At 32.5% G+C, this 23476-nt stretch overlaps 3 protein-coding genes across 6 annotated transcripts; all 3 read right to left on the reverse strand.

Annotated features, from left to right (window-relative positions):
• Positions 1-5767: 5767 nt before the first annotated feature.
• On the reverse strand, positions 5768-10077 carry LOC111709570 (zinc finger protein 62 homolog). 4 transcript variants are annotated; one of them, XM_023483299.1, is made up of 6 exons: positions 9969-10076; positions 9627-9692; positions 9247-9309; positions 8889-8954; positions 8321-8528; positions 5768-8084 (listed from the first exon to the last, which is right to left on the reverse strand). In XM_023483299.1, the coding sequence occupies exons 1-6, from the start codon at positions 10029-10031 to the stop codon at positions 6952-6954; spliced, it is 1599 nt and encodes a 532-aa protein (XP_023339067.1). In that variant the 5' UTR covers positions 10032-10076; the 3' UTR covers positions 5768-6951. The 4 variants fall into 4 exon arrangements, with proteins under 4 accessions (XP_023339067.1, XP_023339066.1, XP_023339069.1 ...); XM_023483298.1 differs by having other exon boundaries at positions 9247-9312; XM_023483301.1 differs by lacking the exon at positions 8889-8954 and having other exon boundaries at positions 9969-10077.
• Positions 10078-10214: 137 nt separating this feature from the next.
• On the reverse strand, positions 10215-13657 carry LOC111709571 (zinc finger protein 716). Its single transcript, XM_023483302.1, has 2 exons — positions 13164-13657; positions 10215-12805 (listed from the first exon to the last, which is right to left on the reverse strand). The coding sequence occupies exons 1-2, from the start codon at positions 13333-13335 to the stop codon at positions 11673-11675; spliced, it is 1305 nt and encodes a 434-aa protein (XP_023339070.1). The 5' UTR covers positions 13336-13657; the 3' UTR covers positions 10215-11672.
• Positions 13658-13753: 96 nt separating this feature from the next.
• LOC111709572 (dauer abnormal formation protein 25) lies at positions 13754-22545 on the reverse strand. The gene is made up of 15 exons (XM_023483303.1): positions 22510-22545; positions 22157-22252; positions 21691-21728; positions 21283-21320; positions 20203-20279; positions 19821-19871; positions 19226-19286; positions 18919-18974; positions 18293-18340; positions 17641-17689; positions 17503-17544; positions 15509-15609; positions 14779-14844; positions 14398-14463; positions 13754-13956 (listed from the first exon to the last, which is right to left on the reverse strand). The coding sequence occupies exons 8-15, from the start codon at positions 18949-18951 to the stop codon at positions 13855-13857; spliced, it is 507 nt and encodes a 168-aa protein (XP_023339071.1). The 5' UTR covers positions 18952-18974; positions 19226-19286; positions 19821-19871; positions 20203-20279; positions 21283-21320; positions 21691-21728; positions 22157-22252; positions 22510-22545; the 3' UTR covers positions 13754-13854.
• Positions 22546-23476: the final 931 nt, after the last annotated feature.

The raw sequence follows: 23476 nt of genomic DNA on the forward strand, positions 1-23476 counted from the left end.
TACGTATATTTTAACTATCAATTGAAAAAACTTTAGGATAATTGACAGCCTTTCAATCAAAACCCATACAAAATATTAAAACCATCGTCATAAAATATTCATACTTAGTGAGTATATATATACAGGGTTACCCGGAAAGCACCAGACTTCAGAATTCATATGCTAAAATTACGATTCACTGCAACTTTTACCTGGTTTCTTTCAGTGCCAAATCCATTAAAGGTCTTAAAAATTTAACCTTAGAATAATAATAATTAAAGAGTTTTCGGTCGTCTTCCAGTCTCATTCTGTCAGGGTAACACTGTAGGATAATAAGCTGAAGTCCAACACAAGTTCAAAACTAATTGTAGATATTCAATAAACTATTTAAGATGATAACTATTCAGTATTCATGCATAGAGTTATTGATTAATATAAATAACAATATTAAAAGAGAATAAAAAAACGTGTCCGCTATCTACAATATTGAATACATTATTAAAATAAAATTTAACTAACAGAATACTAAATATAGGACAGAGCTAAAATAAGTCAAGTTTTTTCGGTCCCGCAATCCTCAAGGCTTAATGTTCTTTTGCATGGTTTTTAGGGCGCTTCGCGCCCAATTTCCTGTGAACAATTTTAGCTTTGAACTCTGAACGTGCCATTTATTTATCCTTCCCAAATTTTTGCGGATTTTCTGTCTGTGCAGGTCAAAAATTTCGATATTTTTTATCGTGAAAAAATGTTCAACTTCGACCAGCCCTAAAGCTTCCCTGTGGGTCATGTGCGTAACCTCAAAAATTGGATACAAACAGACAAACAATCAAACAGACACACAGAACAGTAAAGTATTTATGTCTAGATGCATCCTAGTATAAGAACAAGTTTGCCCGTTGTGAAATTAAAACATATAAAAGTTGAATCTGACTTTTAGACCTGGACATCTAAATCACCGTTATGAACTGAGGATATACATTAAGTACAGATCATTATATATATTTAAATTTTATTGCTACCATGCACCTAAGGAATGCTAAGATAAGGTAAGCAATATAATATTCTGCAAATAAGTTAACAACTATTTTCCCGTTTATATATATAGAGTAGCCCAAAGATATATCTTTAATGTTACTAGGGGTTTAAATTCCTTTGTATTACTGTAAAAGGCGCTACAATCTTGTAGTTCCTTAAGGTAAGTTTTGCCCACCTTTTGTTAAAAAATAAACAATAATACGGATAAAAAAAATGTTATTTAAAATATATTTATTATGATTTTTTGTATTCAACCTTTAGAAACTGAGCCAGTCGACAAACAATTGAGACATTTATCAATGATTAGTATAATTTTACTACACTGTAAACTCAGGTTAATTTCAAGTACCGCGCCGACTTTTATTCAGACTATGTAAGGCAAAACGTGACAGTGCGCCACATGAAGGACGGAGAGTAATTAGTACGATTAGTAAACAGGGAATAGGACAGATATACGACCATATAAACCCTTCATATCGTATTCTCAACAATTCTATAAATTCACAAAAAAAAGTGGTTTTTATGTTTTAATCTAATATTAATATTACATTTCTAGCCCTCTGCATTGAACAATGTAGGGCTATGCTAAAACATTTCATTTTCCTAAAATAGTCATTTTTGCGCACGCGCAACTTGCTTTTTTATATTGGCAATAGTGCCCGAACCCCAGTTATTTTCCTTTTTCACCAAAATAACTAATCTAACAAAAAAAACTTTTTAGCCCATATAAATCCAGTCAAGTTAAACTCACAGCGTGATTTTTCTACCATTTAAAAATTAAACCCGTTATTTCATACGCTTTTACTGTCAATTTTAATCCTCTATAACCACAAAAATTCTACATGTAAAACAATAAAATTTTCAAGAATAAAAAAAGTATCTAAAAACTTCTTGATATGATTTAGTCCGTTTCCAAGTTTTGTATTCGAATGATCCTCTGATACTCTAGTTCTCTATTTAATATTTTCCTCCGTACGCTGCGAGGACAAACCTCTCTTGAGCGGCCTCCAGGCTTCAACTGTCATGAAGAACTGCGGGATCTCTTCTCAACCTTTCACTTGAAAAATTAGATACTTCGACTTCTCGACAGTTGGACCGTTCTTTAGTGGGTTCAGGGGGCACAGACCCAACTGTGACGCTGGGGCACGTACAGCTAAACAAGTTTTAGTAATGGCTCCAAAGTTTAATAACTTTTTTAGCGGTCCATTTTTTGTTTTTATTTTTACTAAAAAGTCCTCCCCCCCCCCCCGTTTTAAAAATACTAAAGAGACCGGACAATGTCATGAAATATATTTAGAAACTAGCTTGGTAGAAGTCAACCCACTCGACTAACTTTCTAACAAAGCTAAGAACATTTTCCGGATTTCTAGAGTTCCTCGTTTAAAACTCGAGGCAAATCGGTCTATAGTTTACAGGATTGTATAACCGGCCCCCCCCTCCCACAAAAACTTACGGGGCCCTGATGGGCGAGATGGGTTTTGTTTGATTTGACGTAAAAAGCAAACGACAGAGATTACTACTTTATATACATATATATATACATACATATATATGGTTACCCACAAAGGTTGAGACTTCAGAGACTAAAACTGGATTATATCTGTGCTTAATCATTACATAAACCATCAAAATACAAAATTGATGCAGAAACTAAAAATCAAGCTTCAAATCGTCATATTTTTAGAGTTTTGGGTCGTCTTTACAGTCGCATCCTTTGTGGGTAACCCTGTATGATTCTAGATCAAAGTAACTATGCAAATATTGATAATCTAAAATCTGTCCCTGATACTGCAAACAATTGGCATTTTTCTGTCACTGTATCAATAAGTTAAAGATAGTTCACATCGAAATTAAAATATTATTGAACTTATCAAGGTTTTGACATTGCTAACTGAGAGGTATCAACTTCAATTCAAATCTTTCAGAAAGCCATCATCAGGAATTCACGTTCAATATCAAAGTTTCTATAGATTTTAAATTTCAAATTAGTTTTGTTATATTTAAAAAATTGTTGTCGCTCCAAATGTTTATTTCCATTTTCCTTCAAATTAATATTTTCGAAAGTCTCCCTCGTCTCCCAGTCTTTTCCGGAACAATTCTGAGTCGGAGATATCTAACAGAACCTTTTCTAAAACCGATTATGAATAAAAATATATTAAAAATTCATGTGTTCCAAAATTTGCTTCATTTGTTCACCCTTGCTTCCTAAATTAGAATTACTTGCGAGATCTTTCCCCCGATATAGATTATTGACAGCTATAGAATAGTTTCTTTCATAGTGTAGGTGTGTCCCAATAAACATTTCAAAAGAAATAGGAACAACTTCAAGAGAATTAAGAAACAACTTCTAGAGAATTAAAAAACAACTTTTAGAGAATTAAGAAATAACTTCAAGAGAATTATGAAATAACTTCAAGAGAATTAAGAAATAGCTTAAGGAAAAGTTAAGATCAACTTCATGGGAATTAAGAAGAAACAACTTTAATAGAATTAAGAGACGACTTCAAGTGAGTTAAGAAACAACTTCAAGAGAATTAAAAATTAATTTCAAGAGAATTAAGAAAAAACTTCATAAGAAATAAGAAACAACTTCATGAGAATTAAGAAACATTTTCAAGAGAAATAAGAAACAACTTCATGTGAATTAAGAAACAACTTCAGTTGAATTTAGAAACAACTGCAAGGAAATTAAGAAAAAAGTTCAAGAGAGTTAAGATACAACTGCAAGGGAATTAATTAACAACTTCAAGAGAATTAAGAAAAAACTTCAAGAGAATTAAGATACAACTGCAAGGGAATTAAGAAACAACTTCAAGAGAATTAAGAAACAAAATCATGAGAATTAAGATACTACTGCAAGAGAGTTAGGATGCAACTTCAAGAGAATTAAGAAACAACTTCAAGAGAGTTAAGAAACAAAATCATGAGAATTAAGAAACAACTTAAAGAGGATTAAGAAACAACTTCAAGGGAATTAAAAAACAAATTCAGGAGAATTAAGAAATAAGAGATTTATGAAATAACTTCAAGAGAATTAAGATACAACTTCAAGTTTATTGGTTTTCTCAAAGCATTAATTGATACCGAAAATGGTCTAAATCCCAGAAATTGTGTCGTTTAGCAGTTTTATCTCTGGATTGATGAAAAGCTATAAACGGTTTATTTTTAATAATATAAATATACCATTTTATTAACCAGAATTATAAGATGAAAACCAGGAAACTGTGGAATAAGAAGATAACTTTTATAAAAGACCGATATTAAGAAGTCCTAAACAACAAAGCTTTATTTTTGTTAATGCTATTCATTCCTAAGAAAGCACTGCCGCACTATTTCTTCTGGAGAGCTTGGGAGTTAAGAGCTATATTAGTAAAACGATTGGCTTTAATAAAACTGTAAGCATAATTTCAAGTGACCTTCCATGTAAAGAGGGCCAACTCCGATTCACAAAGGTACCCTTCAACCTTTGACTGAACAAAATGAACATTGAACTCAGTGTATACGTCTTTTAAATGTTTGTAAAAAGCCCAAAAAAGTAGTGTACGCGGAGGACACATTTATTCCAAGAAACAGGAAAACCCATGATACACAATGCTGAAAATGGACCATCAGGTTTCAAGTCAAAACACTTAAACTTTTTCTTTGGATTATGTTTATATGCAGAGCTGAAAACTTTAGAATGGTGGATATCAGGATTAAGGAGAGTTTCTTAATATCCAGTTTAAATATTGCTTGTTCTCCACATGAATTTAAACTCCAGAAAAGTTAACCGATCGGATATCTGGATATTTCATTCTAAAGTTTTCAGCTCAGGCTACTTAGTTATATTCTCAATTTTCAGAAAATGCCACCTAGGGAATTTTGAGCAAATCAATTTTTAAGAAATTGTAGAAATCAATTTTTTTAACAGTATATGATGACATGAGCTGGGAACTTTAGAATGGATAAACTTTAATCCCAACTACTTAATCCGAATATCCACTGTGGAAACTTTTCATTTTTGTCCTAATCCACTCTTAAGCTTTATTTTTGTTAATGCTATTCATTCCTAAGAAAGCACTGCCGCACTATTTCTTCTGGAGAGCTTGGGAGTTAAGAGCTATATTAGTAAAACGATTGGCTTTAATACAACTGTAAGCATAATTTCAAGTGACCTTCCATGTAAAGAGGGCCAATCCCGATTCACAACGGTACCCTTCAACCTTTGACTGACCATAAAGAACATTGAAGTCAGTGTATACGTCTTTTAAATGTTTGTAAAAAGCCGAAAAAAGTAGTGTACGCGGAGGACACATTCATTCCTGGAAACAGGAAAACCCACAGTGTTAATATTCTGTTTCAAACGCAGTTTTCTATAATTCGAATGTGAATATTTATATTCTGCTACTTCTGGAAATTAAATATCAATATTCAAAATTAGAAAATAGACTACCAACAAATTGTTAACAAATACAAGCGTATATATAGATAAACAAGGAGAAGTTGACCATCCTAGGTTAGTCAAAGGTTTCAATGGTACCGTTGTAAATGGGGGATGTTCCTCTTTAAATCAAAGTTCACTTGAAATTACGCATAACGTTCCTTTAAAGATTGATTTTATGTCGTCTTCATATTCAACAATTACTGATTTTAACTTTACTTGTTCAATAAATCCCATTCCAGGATATAATTTTTAAGAAAAAGAACTTATTTTCTGAACACAATGATAAAAGATTATTAGTGAGGCGGAATTAATTAATAAAAGATAAATATATATCCCTGTTTTTGACTTTATAGAATCCTCCATTTTGTTCTAAATATATTACATATATTACATATATCATTGAAATAAAATAACATGTAACAACATGGAAACAAACTGGAGAAAATACAGAATCACAAGATAATGTTCATTGCTTTTATAAACTTAATTAAAAGATATTAATGGAGTAAAGCAACGTTAGATTATTGTCTACTAATTATATAATTTGAAATTTAAGATTTGCACAATTATAAGAACAAATTATCACAAAATTTCATGTTAATTTTCAGCCGAGATCGGTAAATAAACATGGCTTTCGGTCGCATTAATAAATATTTATCATTTTTAAGTGTATTCCTTAATTAACCTTCCTTTCAGGGGACGTACAATTTTATAAACGTTGAGGAACAAAGGGACCTGAAGCTAAAAAACTAATTACCTTAAAAATGTATTTGTCCACCCAAACTAATTTTTTTGCAAAGAACTTCTTCATGAAAAACATGATTTTAAAAGGAGAGTAAAATCCCGGAATTATGTAATGATTAAATTGTGCACGAGTTTACATAGTAAACGTTAAATACCATTCATTTATCACATATTACATTATACATATATTATCAATTGATATAATTAAGCTCAAGCATATACAATTAAAAGCTAAGTGTGTGTGTGTGGGGGGGGGGGTAAGTTAGGAAATTCAAATCCTTAGTTTTTGTCTATTTACAATAACGATATTTGTCAGACAAAATTTATAGTTAGTTCATGAATAAAAAGGTTTTAACAACAGAAAAGTTGTCAACTATTCCTTTTAAATTCTAGCTGCGTCTTTTTAATGTAATTACATTTACATGTCCAATAAGCAAAATTATGTTTTCTGCAAGTTTCACGGCTCTGATTTTTGTGTATATTATGCAACTGCATAAAATCTGAATTGGTTAAAATTGTCAACTTGTACAATGTACACTATAAGTGGTATAATAGCAGGATTCGTAGGATATATCTTGATATCCTAGTACATCCATTGAAGTCAATTAAGGAAGACTTCGAGTCAAAATTATACATCTAGACTTTAAACACAGTATTCTTAGATTAAGTTCTATCGTACAATATAATAGAATGTACATCTTAACTGAGAATAATTGACTGTAGTCTGATTGCATTTCAGGATTTTCGACTTATATACAGGAGTTGGAGAGTTATTTATGTTTGTTTAGTTTGTGCGTTTTCAAGTTACCCGCCTGGGTTGCCTCGTAATCACACTGATCGCAAGGATATCTAATTCCCTCATGTTTGGCTTCTCTGTGTCTTTTTAGAAAATCTTTTCTGAGTGAGGAATATTCACAACTTTCACAATGATAAACTATTCCGACATGTTTCCTTCGTTTATGGGTTCCAAGGTTGCTCTTACTTGTAGCTACAAATTCACACTGATCGCATAGAAATTTAGCATCTTTATCTCCGTGACGAACTGCCTTGTGTGCTCTTAGATTACTATTTAGAGCTCCAATATAATCACATTGATCACAGGGATACCTCACTCCTTCGTGTCTACTCAACTTGTGTTGTTCTAAATATTTAGTTGAGGTTGTGGAGAAGAAGCATTGATCACACAGATACCGAATACCCTGATGCGTGGCTTCTTTGTGATGTTTTAACATACTTTTAGAACACCCTGTATAGTCACACTGATCACAGGGAAATCGTTTTCCTTCGTGAACCACTTCTTTATGGTTTCTGAGTCCGCTCTCAGATGCGCCTGAGTAGCTGCATTGATCGCACAAATGCCCTGAATGTTTACTTCTTCCGTGATCTCTCAAAGCTATCCTAGTCAACGCTACAAAGTCACAATACTCACAGGAACAAGATTCAACCGGATGTTTTTCATCTTTATGTTTGTCTAAATTTCTGGCGGTGTTGGTGGCAAATACACATTCGTCGCATGTAAACTGAATACCAATGTGCTTTTTCTTTTTGTGGTTTCTTAAAGCTTTAGGACTGGGAGCTACATACTCACATTTATCACAAGGAAGCTGTACACCACCATGATTTGTTTTCCTGTGAAGGTTTAAAGCGCTACGCGAATCGACTACATAGTCACAGACGGGACATTTAAATCCTTTTTCACCTTTATGCTTAAAAGTCTTGTGTACCTTCAAAGAAATAGCATTTTTAGCTAAATATCCGCACTCGTTGCATTCAAACTCCAGAGATCCATGATGACTTTGTTTGTGTCGTTTCAAATTATATAATCCGTTTGCGGAATACTCGCACTCGTCACATGTGTACTCGATAACGTCTGGTGTTTCATCTTTTATAAGCTTCTCAACACCTTAATAATTCATCTTTAAAGGAGCAAATTTTTTAATGGATAAATTATTTCGTTAAATGGCCCATATCGATCAATTCATTTCATATTGTGTAAGTTAAGAAAATGGAAATATTAAATCTACGAAAATTTCACTTTGGATTAAGAAAAAAACTTTGATAGAAACAAAATAGGTAAAAAGTAAAGTAAAGAAATTATCTATTTTTTCTAGGAAAAATATTTGTGTATTGATAACTAACCTTCCATGATTACTTCAAAATTCATCCGAGCCATCTCCTTTCCCTCCTCGTTATCCAGGTTCGCTAGGCCTCCCATGTAACCCATGTCTCCCTCCTCCTCATCATCCATCCTCTCCTCCTTGATGATCAGGTCCGGCTTCACCTCCACAGTACACTTCTCAACCTCCTCATCTTGGAACGAGGAATCCGCCAAAACTTTTTCCATCTTCTAAAATAAAAAAGGATTAATAGTGAAAAAAAAATTAGTAAATAAGAAAATGCAAAATTTTAAATTAGAGAAGGAAGTAAAAAAAAATGGTCAACAGGAAAAAATGAAGACTTGGAACCACAAGAGATAAGAATAGTTTACTTAAATATAAATATTCAAGCTTTCACCAGGAGCATATACTAGTGTATACTAAATTGGAAAAATCATTCCCTTTTCCCTTCCTATCAATCATTTCCCTTAAAATTAGGACAGTTGAAATGTTTTATGTCGCTATGATTGTAAAAATGGGAAAATAAATCTTATTTTAGTGAACTTAAACCAAAATAAATTAAAAATTTTGCCATAATCCTATTTATTTGCCTTAACAGTACAGTTCTCCAACTTGTCATCTTGGAACGAGGAATCCGCGAAAGCGTTTTCAATCTTCTGAAATTTTAAAAGATTTATGAAATACAGACAAGCTATCAAAGAAGGAGATAATGCGGAATAGTAAATGATTAAAGGTACTTCTAAAGATAAAGGCAAAAAATAAATATAAAATTAAAGCTTTAAGCAGGGGTGTGTACTGTGTACTGTGTACACTATAAAAAAAATAGATGCCACTTCCCTTCTCAATAATCAAGTATGACAATTTAAAGGTTTATGTCACTAAAATGGAAAAGAGGATATTTAGTGCAACCAAATTAAATAAAATGTTTTCAAACTCCTATATATTTACCTTAACAGTAAAGTTCTCCAACTTATTGTCTTGGACTGACGAATCCGCGAAAGCGTTTTCCATCTTCTTGAATACAAAAATTTAAAAGCAGAAACATAGAGAAGAGAAAATAGGAAAATATATTAAAAAAGAAAATAATTAGTTTTGTCAACAAAAGAAATATTTAACTTGGCAACCCATAGATGGGAAATAATTGATGTGGTTTACATAAATACTATATACTTTTATGAATATTATTCAAAAGTATTCCCCCTACCCTTCTAATAATCATTTTCCCGTTTATCCCGCTAAATTTTAAAAATGAAGGGGGGGGGACAAGCTTTATAGAGAACCAAAACCAAAACAAGGTAAAAAAACATCGCAAAATCTTATTTTTATACCTTTACAGTACGATTCATCAGCTTGTCATCTTGAAATGAGGAATCTGCGAAAACGTGTTCCATCTTCTACAATTGAAAAAGATTATTGAAACATAGACGAACTATTAACGAAGTGGATAATCGGAAAAAGTACTGCAAAGAAAAAAGAAGAAAAAGGCCGAATTTAAATATCAAATTAAAGTTTTAAGCAAGAGGGGTGTGTACATAATTGAAAAATAGTTCCCACTTATCTTCTCAATAGTCAATTATGACAATTTCAGAATTTTTGTCGTTAAAATGATAATGGGAAAAATAAATGACTTGATAAAAAACCAAAATGTTTTCCAAATCCTATGTAATTACCTTCACAGTACAGTTCTCCACCCTATCATCTGATAACGAGGAATCCGCGTAAACGTTTTCCATCTTCTGAAATTTTAAAAATTATTTAAAAACTTAAAAACCAGAAAATGAAAAATGATATTAAGAAGAAAAAATTGGAATAGTTTAAAAACAAATATGATAAACTTGAAAACCTTGCATGGACAATTTTGATTTAAACTTTGAGCAAGGGTTTAAATTTGGAAAAAAACCCCCCCCCCCCCTCCCCCCTCAACATATGACAGAAATATCAAAGATTAATTACAATAATGGGAATAATATTATGAGTTTTCAGGAACCGATATAAAGAAGAGATAAAAAGTGGCTAGATCAAGTTTAATTTTTTATTTTTCCCCCTAACGCGTCAATCGAAATTTCCTTGCTTTCAAAACAGGCCCAGTGCAGATTTAAAGTGAAACTTATTTAAAGTAAGAAGGTTAACCCCTGAACTATATTCAGACCCTGTACTAATGTACTATAAATCTCGAGTTTTGTTTAATTCAACCATTTTTCTGAAAAACAGGTTAAATTAATAGTTAGCATAATAGTTTAAAATTTACAACTCATTTTATAACATTTAAACAGGGAAAGTTTGGTCTAATGGTCAAGAATAATCACAATTAATGCAAAGTGGACTGTAATAAGTTTTAAAAGATGTCGAATACACAAATTTTAATTTAAACATTTTTTTTAAATGTTACAGAAAACTATTTCATACTTGATTTTGAGAAAAATATACATACAATTCTGATTTTTATACCTTCACTGGTCATTAACAACATTAATTTAATCAAACAAATAACCAACAAACACAGCGATGGTGGGAGTTTTAACAATTTTAATGTCCACAATCCACATAATTTATAATTTATGGCTTTCAACATTTAGTCGCAACAGTGTCAACACATAATCTCTGCGTTATGTAGTTCGTAAATAAGATTCTTTAGATAAATAAGTTAATAAAGATATAAATAAGAGAATATTATAGTCAGAAAATAACTAATTGATTTAGAAAATTGAGAACAAATATAATTTTCTCCTGTTTAGACAGTTACATGTCAATTTACAATGAAACAAGAGAATCGCTGAGATTAATTTTCAGTCTGGGGGTACGATGTACATTGTATGATCTAACATCGTACAATATGTAAATAATGGTAACAGGTTAAAATCAAATTATTTAAAGGACTGTAAGAGTAATGTTAAGTGACTTTTCATTTGCAGGGGGTGTCCCCAATTCACAACGGTACTCAGTTCAACCACCATACATTTAAATGTTGAGTGAGAAGCAGTAAAAAAGGATATTACGCTAGCGTACTGTGTGAACTCAACGCGGATAACGTCACATTCATTGTTCTGTTTCAACCGTGGTTATCAATAATTTGAGTGTAAATATTTGAAATCAGCAACTTAAAGAAAGTAAATATCAATATTCCATAAATACAAAACCACTTGCAATTATGTTCAACAAGAAAGGAAAAGTCTGCCCTCCTTGATCGGTCTCAGGTTACAAGAGTACCGTTGTTAATCGGGGATAGTCTCTAAAAACCATAGATCACAGCGAGATATCTTTACTATCCAACATCAACATAAAAAAAAGCTTTTCAGCTTATCTGAAGAGATGAGTAGGGTTAGAGTGTTACATTCTTTAAAACAAGAACTAAGCTGCCCACCGATTCTATTCATCTATTTATGTTTATTAAGCTTGTGTGTTTTCAAGTTCCCTGCCTGGGTTGCTTCGTAATCACATTGATCACAGGGATATCTAATACCTTCATGTTTAGCCTCAGAGTGTCTTTTTAAAAACTCTTTCCTAGTAGTATTATAATCACAATACGTGCAGTTATACACTATATCTACGTGCTTTCTCCGTTTATGGTTGAGTAAGTTACTTTTGCTGAGAGCAAAAAATTCGCACTGATCGCACAGAAATTTAGCATTCTTGTCCCCGTGGCGAACTGCCTTGTGTGCTCTTAGATTGCTATGAAGAGCTCCAATATAATCACATTGATCACAGGGATACCTCACTCCTTCGTGTCTACTCAGCTTGTGCTTCTTTAAATACTCCGTAGACGTTGTAGAAAAGTAACATTGATCACACAGATACCTAATGCCTTGATGTGTTGCTTCCTTGTGATGTTTCAGCATACCTTTAGAACACCCTGTATACTCACACTGATCACAAGGAAACCGTTTTCCTTCGTGAACAATCTCCTTATGATATCTCAACCCACTTTCTGAAGCTCCGGAAAAACTACATTGATCACAGAGAAATCCCGCGTGTTTACTTTTCTTGTGATCTCTCAAAGCAATCCGGTTTGGACCTACAAACTCACATTCATCACAGGTGCAAGAATCCACCGGGTGCATTTTATCCTTATGTTTGTCTAGATCTCTGGCAGTATTAGTAGAAAACACGCAATCTTCACAATTAAACTGTTCCCCAGTATGTCGCCGGGCCTGATGCTTCTTTAAGGTCATAGAATTGGCGCCAATATAGTCGCACTTGTCACAAGGATGTTTCATACCGCCATGTTTATTTTTCATGTGTTTGAAGAGCGCCATGTTGGATGGAACCGCGAGGTTGCAAACAGTACAAGTGGTTTCCTTAATCTTTGAATGCTTGTAAGCCACGTGTCTCTTCAGTGATACAACACTTTTCGCGTGGTAGTCACACTGATCACATTTATGATCTCGAGGAACGTGTTTACTGCTCTTGTGTCTCTTCATATTGTACAAGCCGGATGCAAAGTAGTCACACTGATCACATTTATAATCCTGTATGTCCGGTGTTTCTTCTTTTATAAGTTTCTCAACGCCTAAATAAGAGACAAAGTATTCACAACAATTTTTTTCTCTACAATTTACATGTTACAGTGCAGGGGTGTACACAGAGGGGATTGGAGCTAAAAACCCGTAGCCCCCACTATTTTTACTAGTTAGTTAAGGAGGGGGGGGGGGGCTGAGCCCCCATGTGCCCATAGCCCCACTCTGTGTACGGCTCTGTTACATTGACATCAATAATTTACTTTTTTGTCTCAGATTAAAAAAGCATTGTATAATATATATATATATATATATATATATATATATATATAAGATAATCTAATTAAATGTTGGTTATAAGTTAAAGTTCAATACCTTATTAAAAACAATTAAAAATAGTTTTTCATTCACCTTCCATAATTACTTCAAAATTCAACAGAGCCATCTCATTCCCCCCATCCTCGTCATCCTCCCCGTCATCCTCCAACTCCTCCTTTATCATGAGGTCGGGCTTCACCTTCAGGTTCAGCCTCTCATCATCCTCGGATTTCACTTCAGAATCCTCACTAACATTGTCCTCCATTCTCTGAAAGAGTATACTTTTTATATATTATGCTAGAACATTTCAATATTTCTGGTTCAAAAATAAATAATGAGCATTTTGATCTTTATCTCTCTTGAGAGTAGACATTATAGATAACAAATTAACTGATATGATGAATGTGCCATAATTCTTAAATAAAAAAATACATTTTTGAATTTCATTTCTAATTGAGATTCTGATGATAATATACATTGTACAAAGAAGTTGTTAACAATATAGTAACAAAAATACTAAAAATGGTAACATTGGATTTCAAAACTATAAAAAAGCAAAGTTGAATATTTGCAATTTTTTCGAATTTTTGAGCAAAATGTTTACACATATCACAGGTTTTTTTTAATACTTTTATATATATCAGAATTCGATCATAGAAAGAGTATTCTTGTCTTTCTCGTCATTTTCGTCTTAATCGTCCTTTTCTTCCTGCAAGTCCTTTTTCCCTTTCCGTCATTTTCGTCCTTTTGTCGTTTTCGTCGTTTTCGTCCTTTTTTGTGTTTATCATCTAGTTTGAAGCATTTGTTTAACTTTTTCCTTCTCCTTTTCCTCCTTCTCTATTTCACTCTCCTCTTCTTTCAGCAGGCGTCTTGTGTGCTCCAACTCCTGAATTATTAAAATTATTTAGAGAAAGCTTGTCAGCTTATATTATATTTCAGTTACAAAAAAAGAAAACTAAAAAACATGAACAAATATAAAAAAGCAAAAATAAATGTTGTAAACAACTTAACATGAATATTTAATAATCACTCATGTCTCAATCTTTTAATCAGAACTCAACAAAAAGACCCAAAACAGCCACTTGGTAAAATAACCCTTTTCGAAAGTAAACAAAACTGTCATTTTTGAAAAACTTATCTCGATTAATTCATTTCATCATTATTCTCTCACACAACATCAAAAAAATAATGTTTCAATAGAAATAGCACACATTAATTAGTCTTTACAGAACAAATAAAATTGTGATTTTTGGAACAATGTTTATTAAAAAATAATATTTGATCCGGGTACACTTCCCTACTCAAGATTACATGCCAAGGTCAATACCTGATGCAGTAGTCGATGCACCTTCCACTCCTGTCGCTGGCAATCTCTGTTACAATACTTCGCGATCTAAAAAAGATCAAAATTAAAGAGTCAAGAATATAGAATGATTTTTTTAGATCGTCCCCCCGGCCCCTTCTGAACTTCTGACCAACTAACTTTCCGATATACTACAATATCCGACCTACGACAGCGGTTTATTTTGTATTATTTCCTAGTAAGGTTAGTTAAAGAAAGTTTCTATGCCAATGTTAAACTAGTAACTGTAAAACCACGTGCGAGTAGGTCAGAAGTGTAGTATAGCGGATTAGTGTAGGTCGAAAGATACACAATCTCTAGAATTTACTACAAATATTGAAAATATAGAGGACGACATTTTTATACCTTGCAATCTGTGCAGGTTTTCAGCAGTTCGGGGTCTTCAAATATCTTATTACAGGCCCAGCATTTCTTAACAAACAAAAATATTATAGTAATACAATAATTACAATAACAACTTGCTTGAGTACCCGGCGTTGCCCGTGGAATTAAAAAAGTTCACTCAAAAAAGTTAAGCCAATTTGGTCCAGTCGTTTAACCAGTTTTAACTAACTTGAACATATGTGAGCAAAAAGCTTTATAAAAGAGATAATAACAATAATAAAAATAAAAAATAAACAATTATCATAACAACAACTGCAATAAATATAATAAAATAAAAATAAGATAATGATAATTAAAGTTTCCTTTACCGAAAAGATCTAAAGCAAAATTGTCTAAAATTTGACGGAATGGGTATATTCTCTCCTAGCGAAAATGTAAGTGATATATTTCATCAGTAAATCCGAAGTTTTTTTAAATAAAACGATTATGAACTCTGTGAAGAGTTAAACTCAATTTGTCGATTCAGCTTATTCTTTAATAAACCTTCAAACATTTTTGAATTCCTTAAACTTAAAAAAATTTAGATTTTGCCTAAAATTTTTTTAAAGATCTAAATATTTATTGACTATGTCATGTTTTATGGCTGAATTATTCATTATCACAGAAAACAAATCGATTTTTAAATTACAAACATTACATAGGATTTAAAAAACATTTCATATGATTTTAAAACTAACTAAAAAAAATTAACCTTAGCTAATTTTTCCTCTAGACTAGTCGGAGAAACAGAAAAATTATTCTTTAGAAATTCAATCATTAGAGAGTGGTAAATACGCAATCCAGGGTTCAATTCTAGATAGAAGATTGATTAGAGAGTGGTAAATACGCAGTACAGAGTTTAATACAAGATAGAAGATAGATTAGAGAGTGGTAAATACGTAGTACAGGGTTCAATTCTAGATAGAAGAAAGATTAGAGTGGTAAATACGCAATCCAGGGTTCAATTCTAGATAGAAGATTGATTAGAGAGTGGTACATACGCAGTACAGAGTTCAATCCTAGATAGAAGATTGAGATAGAAGATTGATTAGAGAGTGGTAATTACGCAATACAGGGTTCAATTCTAGATAGAAGACTAGATAGAAGATTGATTGGAGAGTGGTAAATACGTAGTACAGGGTTCAATTCTAGATAGAAGATAGATTAGAGAGTGGTACATACGCAGTACAGAGTTCAATCCTAGATAGAAGATTGATTAGAGAGTGGTAAATACGCAGCAGTTCAGGGTTCAATTCTAGATAGAAGATTGATTAGAGAGTGGTAAATACGCAATCCAGGGTTCAATTCTAGATAGAAGATAGATTAGAGAGTGGTAAATACGTAGTACAGGGTTCAATTCTAGATAGAAGATTGATTAGAGAGTGGTACATACGCAGTACAGGGTTCAATTCTAGATAGAAGATTGATTAGAGAGTGGTACATACACAGTACAGGGTTCAATTATTACACAGTACAGGGTTCAATTCTAGATAGAAGATTGATTAGAGAGTGGTAAATACGCAGTACAGGGTTCAATTCTAGAAAGAAGATTGATTAGAGAGTGGTAATTACAGTACAGGGTTCAAAACTAGATAGAAGATTGATTAGAGAGTGGTACATACGCAGTACAGAGTTCAATTCTAGATAGAAGATTGATTAGAGAGTGGTAAATATGCAGTACAGGGTAGAAGATTGATTAGAGAGTGGTAAATACACAGTACAGAGTTCAATTCTAGATAGAAGATTGATTAGAGAGTGGTAAATACACAGTACAGAGTTCAATTCTAGATAGAAGATTGATTAGAGAGTGGTAAATACACAGTACAGGGTTGAATTCAAGATAGAAGATTGATTAGAGAGTGGTAATTATGCAATACAGGGTTCAATTCTAGATAGAAGATTGATTAGAGAGTGGTAAATATGCAATCCAGGGTTCAATTCTAGATAGAAGATTGATTAGAGAGTGGTAAATACGCAGTACAGATAGAAGATAGATTAGAGAGTGGTAAATAACGCAATCCATGGTTCAATTCTAGATAGAAGATAGATTAGAGAGTGGTAAATACGCAATCCAGGGTTCAATTCTAGATAGAAGATAGATTAGAGAGTGGTAAATACACAGTACAGGGTTCAATTCTAGATAGAAGAAAGATTAGAGAGTGGTAAATACACAGTACAGAGTTCAGTACAGAGTTCAATTCTAGATAGAAGATTGATTAGAGAGTGGTAAATACGCAATCCAGGGTTCAATTCTAGATAGAAGATAGATTAGAGAGTGGTAAATACGCAATCCAGGGTTCAATTCTAGATAGAAGATTGATTAGAGAATGGTAAATACAGTACAGGGTTCAATTCTAGATAGAAGAAATATTAGAGTGGTAAATACACAGTACAGAGTTCAATTCTAGATAGAAGATTGATTAGAGAGTGGTAATTACGCAATACAGGGTTCAATTCTAGATAGAAGATTGATTAGTGAGTGGTAAATACGCAATACAGGGTTCTACAGTGTTCAATTCTAGATAGAAGATTGATTAGAGAGTGGTAAATATGCAGTACAGAGTTCAATACTAGATAGAAGATTGATTAGAGAGTGGTAAATTCACAGTCCAGAGTTCAATGCTAGATAGAAGATTGATTAGAGAGTGGTAAATACACAGTACAGAGTTCAATTCTAGATAGAAGAAAGAAGAAAAATTCGAATACCTGGATTTTTCAACGAGACGACAAGATATTTCTCTACATGGCCTAGGAACAAAAAAGGACTTTATATTGAAAGTTTTTTACTATTGATAAAAATTCAGTATCCAAATATTATAACTTTTCTTAGAAATTCTTCCTTACCTGGAAAAGAATAAGTTTGAAGAACTCGTAGATTATGACGAAGGATTTCCTAAAAGAGGAAATTTTGATAAAACTAGTTAAATCTCAGTGTAAAAGCACAAGGGGGGAGTACACTTTAACTCAGAACTTTCAATACATCAAAAGAATATATAAGATGTCGTCTTGACATGTTTTCGATGAAACTTATACTATGATAACTAAATCTAAGTAATAGTAAAAATAAATAAATAGATATGAAATATACAGGAACAGGTTTGAAGAGCTACATTCTTTCTCCTTCTCCGAAGTCTTGGGTTAAACTTGATCAAATCAAGGAACTTAATATGGAATCCCAAGACTGCTTTCAGGATTGCAGCCTGGAGTGTTAACGCAACTGATTTTTATGATTCACCCTAAAAACCTCCATTCTTTGGCCTCTTGAGAACTATTTTCTACCTAAATTCGACAAGAATTTAACAAATGTTATTCTCAAGATTGTTACGCCAATATCCCAGAATTAAAAGTCATTTGATTTCCTGAAACTAAATAGATCTTTCGCCATAATTTGAAAATAAAACCGCCTTAAAAATATTATCATATATATTAGTTTTAAATATATATTATATAGCGCTATTTTTGAATTGCATTACACACCCTTGTATTAAATACTCACCTTTGAATCTTCATCACTATCTTGTCCCAAGAACAGTTTCATTTTGGACTAAACAATACCAAAAACTGTTAAAATTATTCAAATTATAAATCAATCAACTTAAAAAATAGCAACAATTAATGAAGTAATTAAGAGTTGGTTAAACTAATACTTCAAGGAAATTAACAAATAACCCAATAGAACATATTTGACAAAAAAATATCTACATGCAAGATGCCAAAAAATAAATTCAGTTAATATAAAAGAGTATTATTACGTATATAATTAAACTAATTCATCGAATATGTCAAATCCTTTTTTCACCAGCAAAACTTGACAATTATACAATTATAAAACAATGAAAAAAAAATGAAAACTTATTCAGTAAGTACCCACGGGATTTGCTTTGAATCATTTTGGCGAAATTATTTTTCTGGCTTACAATATTAATGATTTAATTTACACAAAAAAGCATGAACCTGAAAGATTATGAAAAATCTGAGGAAAAAAATCCCAAATCTTCTTTAAATGTATCAAAGAAAACTTTAGAAGTGGTGCAAGGTGGATTTGATCATTTTTATTCAAAAAAAAGCCCCTGCAAGTTTCACCCATAATATAATCAATTATATAAAAATGTAGATAAATACCTGGAGAGGATTCTCAGCTAAATACGAATTCATCTTCTTACATTCAAAAAAATACTCTAAAGTTTAAAACGTGAACTAAACATTATTTTCAAAAAAAAAAAACGGTAATTCTGGACTTTCAAAACTGAATCATCATTTATTGTACGTATCTTAAAACTGATGTCTTCGATAGTACGTCAGGAAATAATACGTTAAACCCAAAGAGAATAACTGTTCTGTGGTTAAGCCAGGTCAGATTTACAATGTATATAAAAAAAATCGAGCTAAAAAAGACGTTAACATATTTCATTCTAGTTTTAAATCTCTCCTAAATTGTCGGCATTCGGTGGAAATGCGACGTGAGCGTTGTCGATTGGAACTCCGTCAACCTATACAACGATCATTTGGATAAAATTTTTTTTAATTTTGTGCATCCATAAACCTTCCCTGGGGTCATGTGAGGTCCCCCCCCCCACAAAATTTTGGCCCGATCGGTTCAGTCGTTAAGACGTTTATTGGATACTAACGGAAAAACTAACAGATAGACAGACAAGCAAAGTATATATATACTAGGCTTTTAAGAACATGGTCTTTTTGTATACATTGTAAAATAAAAAAAAATAAAAATTTCCCGGATTTTATATAAAAAAAATTCTTGGATTTTACAAAATTTCAAAAATCAAATTTTGTAAGAAGCAAATTTTTGAAAATTCGATCATTCATAACCCTTTCCTAAGATCACACGAGGTTCCACACAAAATTTGGACCCAATCGGTTCAGGGATTTTGACGTTTATTGGATTCAAACAAACGAATAGACAGACAAGCCCAGTGTATATGGATTATGGATAGACTAGTGAAGATGTGCAAAAAAAAAATAAAAAGGGCACTTTTTTACATCTAAATCGTAATATTATAAAATACCTGAAGCCAAATATGAGGGGTGCCCTCAAAATCATCAGCATCAGATCTGGCCTAAAAATGTCAGATTTTTTTTAATTTATAAAATATTGATTTTATATTTCATGTGAACTTTTGCAGAATATGGCATCACTAATTTTGGGCGTCTTATCCTTTATCATATTATAAATATCTAATCTTCAAAATCAGCTTTTACTATGCTTTGCAAAATTTGATAAAGCCATAAGGCCTGAATGAACATTTTAAAAAAATACTCCTGTCAAGAGTCAAATTCGTGCATAATGCAAACTTTCTTAGCACTTACTTACTTGGAATATTTGAAAACACAAAAAAATCATAAACATTAAAGAGCGGATGAAATCATTATATGTTACTAAATGAGTACCTCAGGATCCCATTGTAGAATACCAAATACAATGGTGGACTCTATTCCAACAGAAGAAAGATAATACTGGAGCAAACCTTGACAAATTTTCAATTATTTTTATGCTAAATTTTGTCAATTTGTAATTTTAAGGGACTGTAGAAGTAATTTCAAGTGGACCTCCATTAACCGAGTAACAACGGTACGATAAAAACCATTGTATGATCGATGAGAAATCCTTATTTTCATATTCAGGGGCGGATACAGGATTTAAGTGAGGGGTGTGCAAATATATTTCGGAACAAAAATCCAGATTAAGGAACAAAATTTTTTTGTTAAGATAGATATTTTTCCTGTTTTGCACTAGGTTTTCGTTCCCTTAAGGAATCATAAAGAATTGAAATCTGAAAATGCGATTGAGGAGCTATTCTAAAATCTCAGGGGGGGTCTACGCCCCCCTCCTGAATCCATCAGGGGGGGGGCGAAGGTTCTGCCCCCCCCTGTATTCGCCCCCTGTTCATATTTGAAAATTCAGTGCTGGGAAACTCAAGGGTGATGCCATTGTCTAGTGTACACTGTGCATATTGTATTTAATTACCGCTTTATAATTAGAGGGTCACTTGAAACCACGCCTACGGTTCCTTTAATGAAAACTGATGTGAAAATATTGCGTGATTAAACAATAATCCAGTGCTTAGGATCCATTTAATATTGATGCGGATCCGGGTCCTGGATCCTCACTGGAAAAAAATGGATCCGGTTCCACCAGTCGGATCCAGGTTATTTCCATAAAATGTTCTGATTTTTTTAAGCAAAGCAGAATTTTTAAACTTTTAGTCTTATTTTTATAATAAAACTTGATGAACAAATCAGGAAATTTTTATAATCTCTATTTTTTCAATAGTTCAGATTTGGGTTTGAGAGTAAATTTTTTTCTACAGTTTTTTGTTGATAAAATTCCCTTTGGGTCCAGATCCGTGGATCCGCATATTTTTGCTGATCCGGATCCAGGAAGTCAAAATCTTGCGGATCCAACGGATCCGGATCCTAAGCACTGCAATAAACATAGATTTTTAAAATATATATTTTTTTAATATTTACCTGAAATTGCTAAGCTAGAGTTGGAGAGAATGAATTCGCTAAATAAAAACAATTTTCTTATCAAATTAGGTTTATAATACCTTTTCATTGTAAATTTTTTAGTTTTATTTTAAATAAAAAAAGGTTTTAAAAATGCCATCGCCCTTTAAATGGGAGTGGGAATCTATATAATAAAACAAGACAATCGTATATAAATATATTTTGTCTATAGCAGGCCAAACGGCTGGACCGATTAGTCTGAAATTGTTTGTGGACACTCAGGGGTGGCCATGGAATGTTATAGGCTATAAAAAATTCGACATTTTTTTAACTTTTTTTTTTAACGGGCAACACCTGGCCCCTCAGTTAGTATTATATGAAATTATATAACCCTAGTCTTCATAACAATATCAATAAAATTGCTCGTTCCTGAATTCATCTGATTTCGGAATATGGCCGGACTGAACCTAAAAATATATCAATATATAAATTTAGCTTGACTATCTGTCTGTCTGTTTGTTTGTATACAATAAACGTCAAGAACGGCTGAACCGATCGGGCCCAAATTTTGTGTGGGACCTCACGTGACCCCAGGAAAGGTTTATGAATGATCAAAAATTTTTATTTTGTAAGATTTTGAAAATGCGCGAAAAAATATTATGAAATCCGCAAACTTTTTTTTGTTTTTTGTTTTATACTGTACATAGACAAGATGCTAACAGAAAAAGCCACAATTAAAAGTTGAAATGGAAGATGGCCGCGAAGCGCCCTAAAAGCCTAGTATCTATATAAACAAAATTATAAAAACTAAAAGTAATGAAAAAACTAATCTATTACTTTGACTCCTTTTTACTAGCAAAGGTAACAAAACTGACAATTTAAAATTCTACTATACCTTTAGACTGTAGGACAGAAGTGGATTGATTTTAGCGGCAACAGGGTGATTTTCGAAAAGTTTCCAGGGGGGATAGTTGTACTTCTGAGGAACACCCTGTAAACAACTTTGTTTTGAATATGAGTAATTTGGAAATAAATTATTAGAGATGTATTTAAAAAAATAACAGAGCAAATCTGGATCACTATGTATTTTTGTATTTTTTTATTTTTTTTTATTAATTGGTTGATTGATTGATTGGTTTTTTGGTCGTTTAGTTATTTGATTGATTGATTTTTGGTTGTTTGGTTAGTTGATTGATTTTTTGGTTGATTGGTTTATTAATTGGTTGGTTGATTTTTTGTTGTTGTTACCTGGCCTAGAATTACTTTCCGTGACAACAAATGAAGAACAACCAGGCCCCCTAGCCTGTCCTGGCCCCGGCGCTCGGCCCCTAGACTTTCCTAGCCGCAGCGCTCGGTCCCCTATCCTATCAGCTGCAGCGCTCGGCCCAGAACCAAATCCTAAATATATACTTCTTTGTTGATAATTGTTGAAATTTAAGGTCTGTCCTGGCCGCAGCGCTCGGCCCTCTATCCTGTCCTAGTCGCAGCGCTCGGTCCAGAAATTGTCCTAACCTATAACTTAACCAACCCTAAAATAATACAAAATAAATTTTTTCAATGAAAATAGTTAAAATCTAGGTCATTTACAAAATTGATAGGAGGGGGTGTGGTCCAAAAATCGTATACAAGGACGAACCCAATATTTTATTTATAGAAACTAAAAAGCTTAATTAAATTGGCTTTCCGGACCACAAATTTCCATAAAAGACTCCTTTACTCCCTACACTAAATGGTGCTGTTCTCTTTTAAGAGCTTGCAAAAATAAACAACATTTCGCAGTTAGAGAGGGCTGAAAAGTAAAAAACTATAAAATATTTATTGTGCTAAGGAACTGGTGAACCCCTCTAACTACCTGCCTCTGTGTACTGTGTGTACGCCTCAACAAATTTAAAGTTTATTAAAAATATTTATTTCATTTATTTTTTAATTGAATTTATACAAGATTTTAAAAGGGACAAATTATTGTAAAATATTTTATCCCTGTTCCTTGGCGTTTATTTTACTTGCGTAAAATGAAAGCAGCGCGGCTTTGACGCACAACATTATTTTGTCCAAGGGACCAAAGTCGAAATTATAAAGTTTAAATTGATTGCGTACAGATTGGCGTGTTACCGAAAAATTTCCGGTGAAATTTTTATAATTTAGAAGAAGGTTTAAATATTAAATAAGTTAATTCGTAAAAAAGCAAGCGCTAAAAATAAAGTACGTGGTAATT

Source organism: Eurytemora carolleeae, unplaced genomic scaffold (assembly GCF_000591075.1).
Source record: "Eurytemora carolleeae unplaced genomic scaffold, Eaff_2.0 scaffold862, whole genome shotgun sequence".
Classification (NCBI taxonomy): domain Eukaryota; kingdom Metazoa; phylum Arthropoda; class Copepoda; order Calanoida; family Temoridae; genus Eurytemora; species Eurytemora carolleeae.

Excerpts from the sequence above, each read along its gene's own strand:
- LOC111709571 (XM_023483302.1), bottom strand. The coding sequence starts at position 13,335 with ATGGAGGACAATGTTAGTGAGGATTCTGAAGTGAAATCCGAGGATGAT. Across the intron at positions 12,806-13,163 it reads TTTTGAAGTAATTATGGAAG|GCGTTGAGAAACTTATAAAA; the intron begins GTGAATGAAAAA and ends TCTCTTATTTAG.
- LOC111709570 (XM_023483298.1), bottom strand. The coding sequence starts at position 10,031 with ATGGAAAACGTTTACGCGGATTCCTCGTTATCAGATGATAGGGTGGAG. Across the intron at positions 9,693-9,968 it reads TGGAGAACTGTACTGTGAAG|AAGATGGAACACGTTTTCGC; the intron begins GTAATTACATAG and ends TTTCAATTGTAG. Across the intron at positions 8,529-8,888 it reads TGGAGAACTGTACTGTTAAG|AAGATGGAAAAAGTTTTGGC; the intron begins GCAAATAAATAG and ends TTTTTATTTTAG.
- LOC111709572 (XM_023483303.1), bottom strand. The coding sequence starts at position 18,951 with ATGAATTCGTATTTAGCTGAGAATCCTCTCCAG. Across the intron at positions 17,545-17,640 it reads TCAAACTTATTCTTTTCCAG|GCCATGTAGAGAAATATCTT; the intron begins GTAAGGAAGAAT and ends TTTTGTTCCTAG. Across the intron at positions 15,610-17,502 it reads CGTCTCGTTGAAAAATCCAG|AATTGAACCCTGGATTGCGT; the intron begins GTATTCGAATTT and ends TCTTCTATCTAG.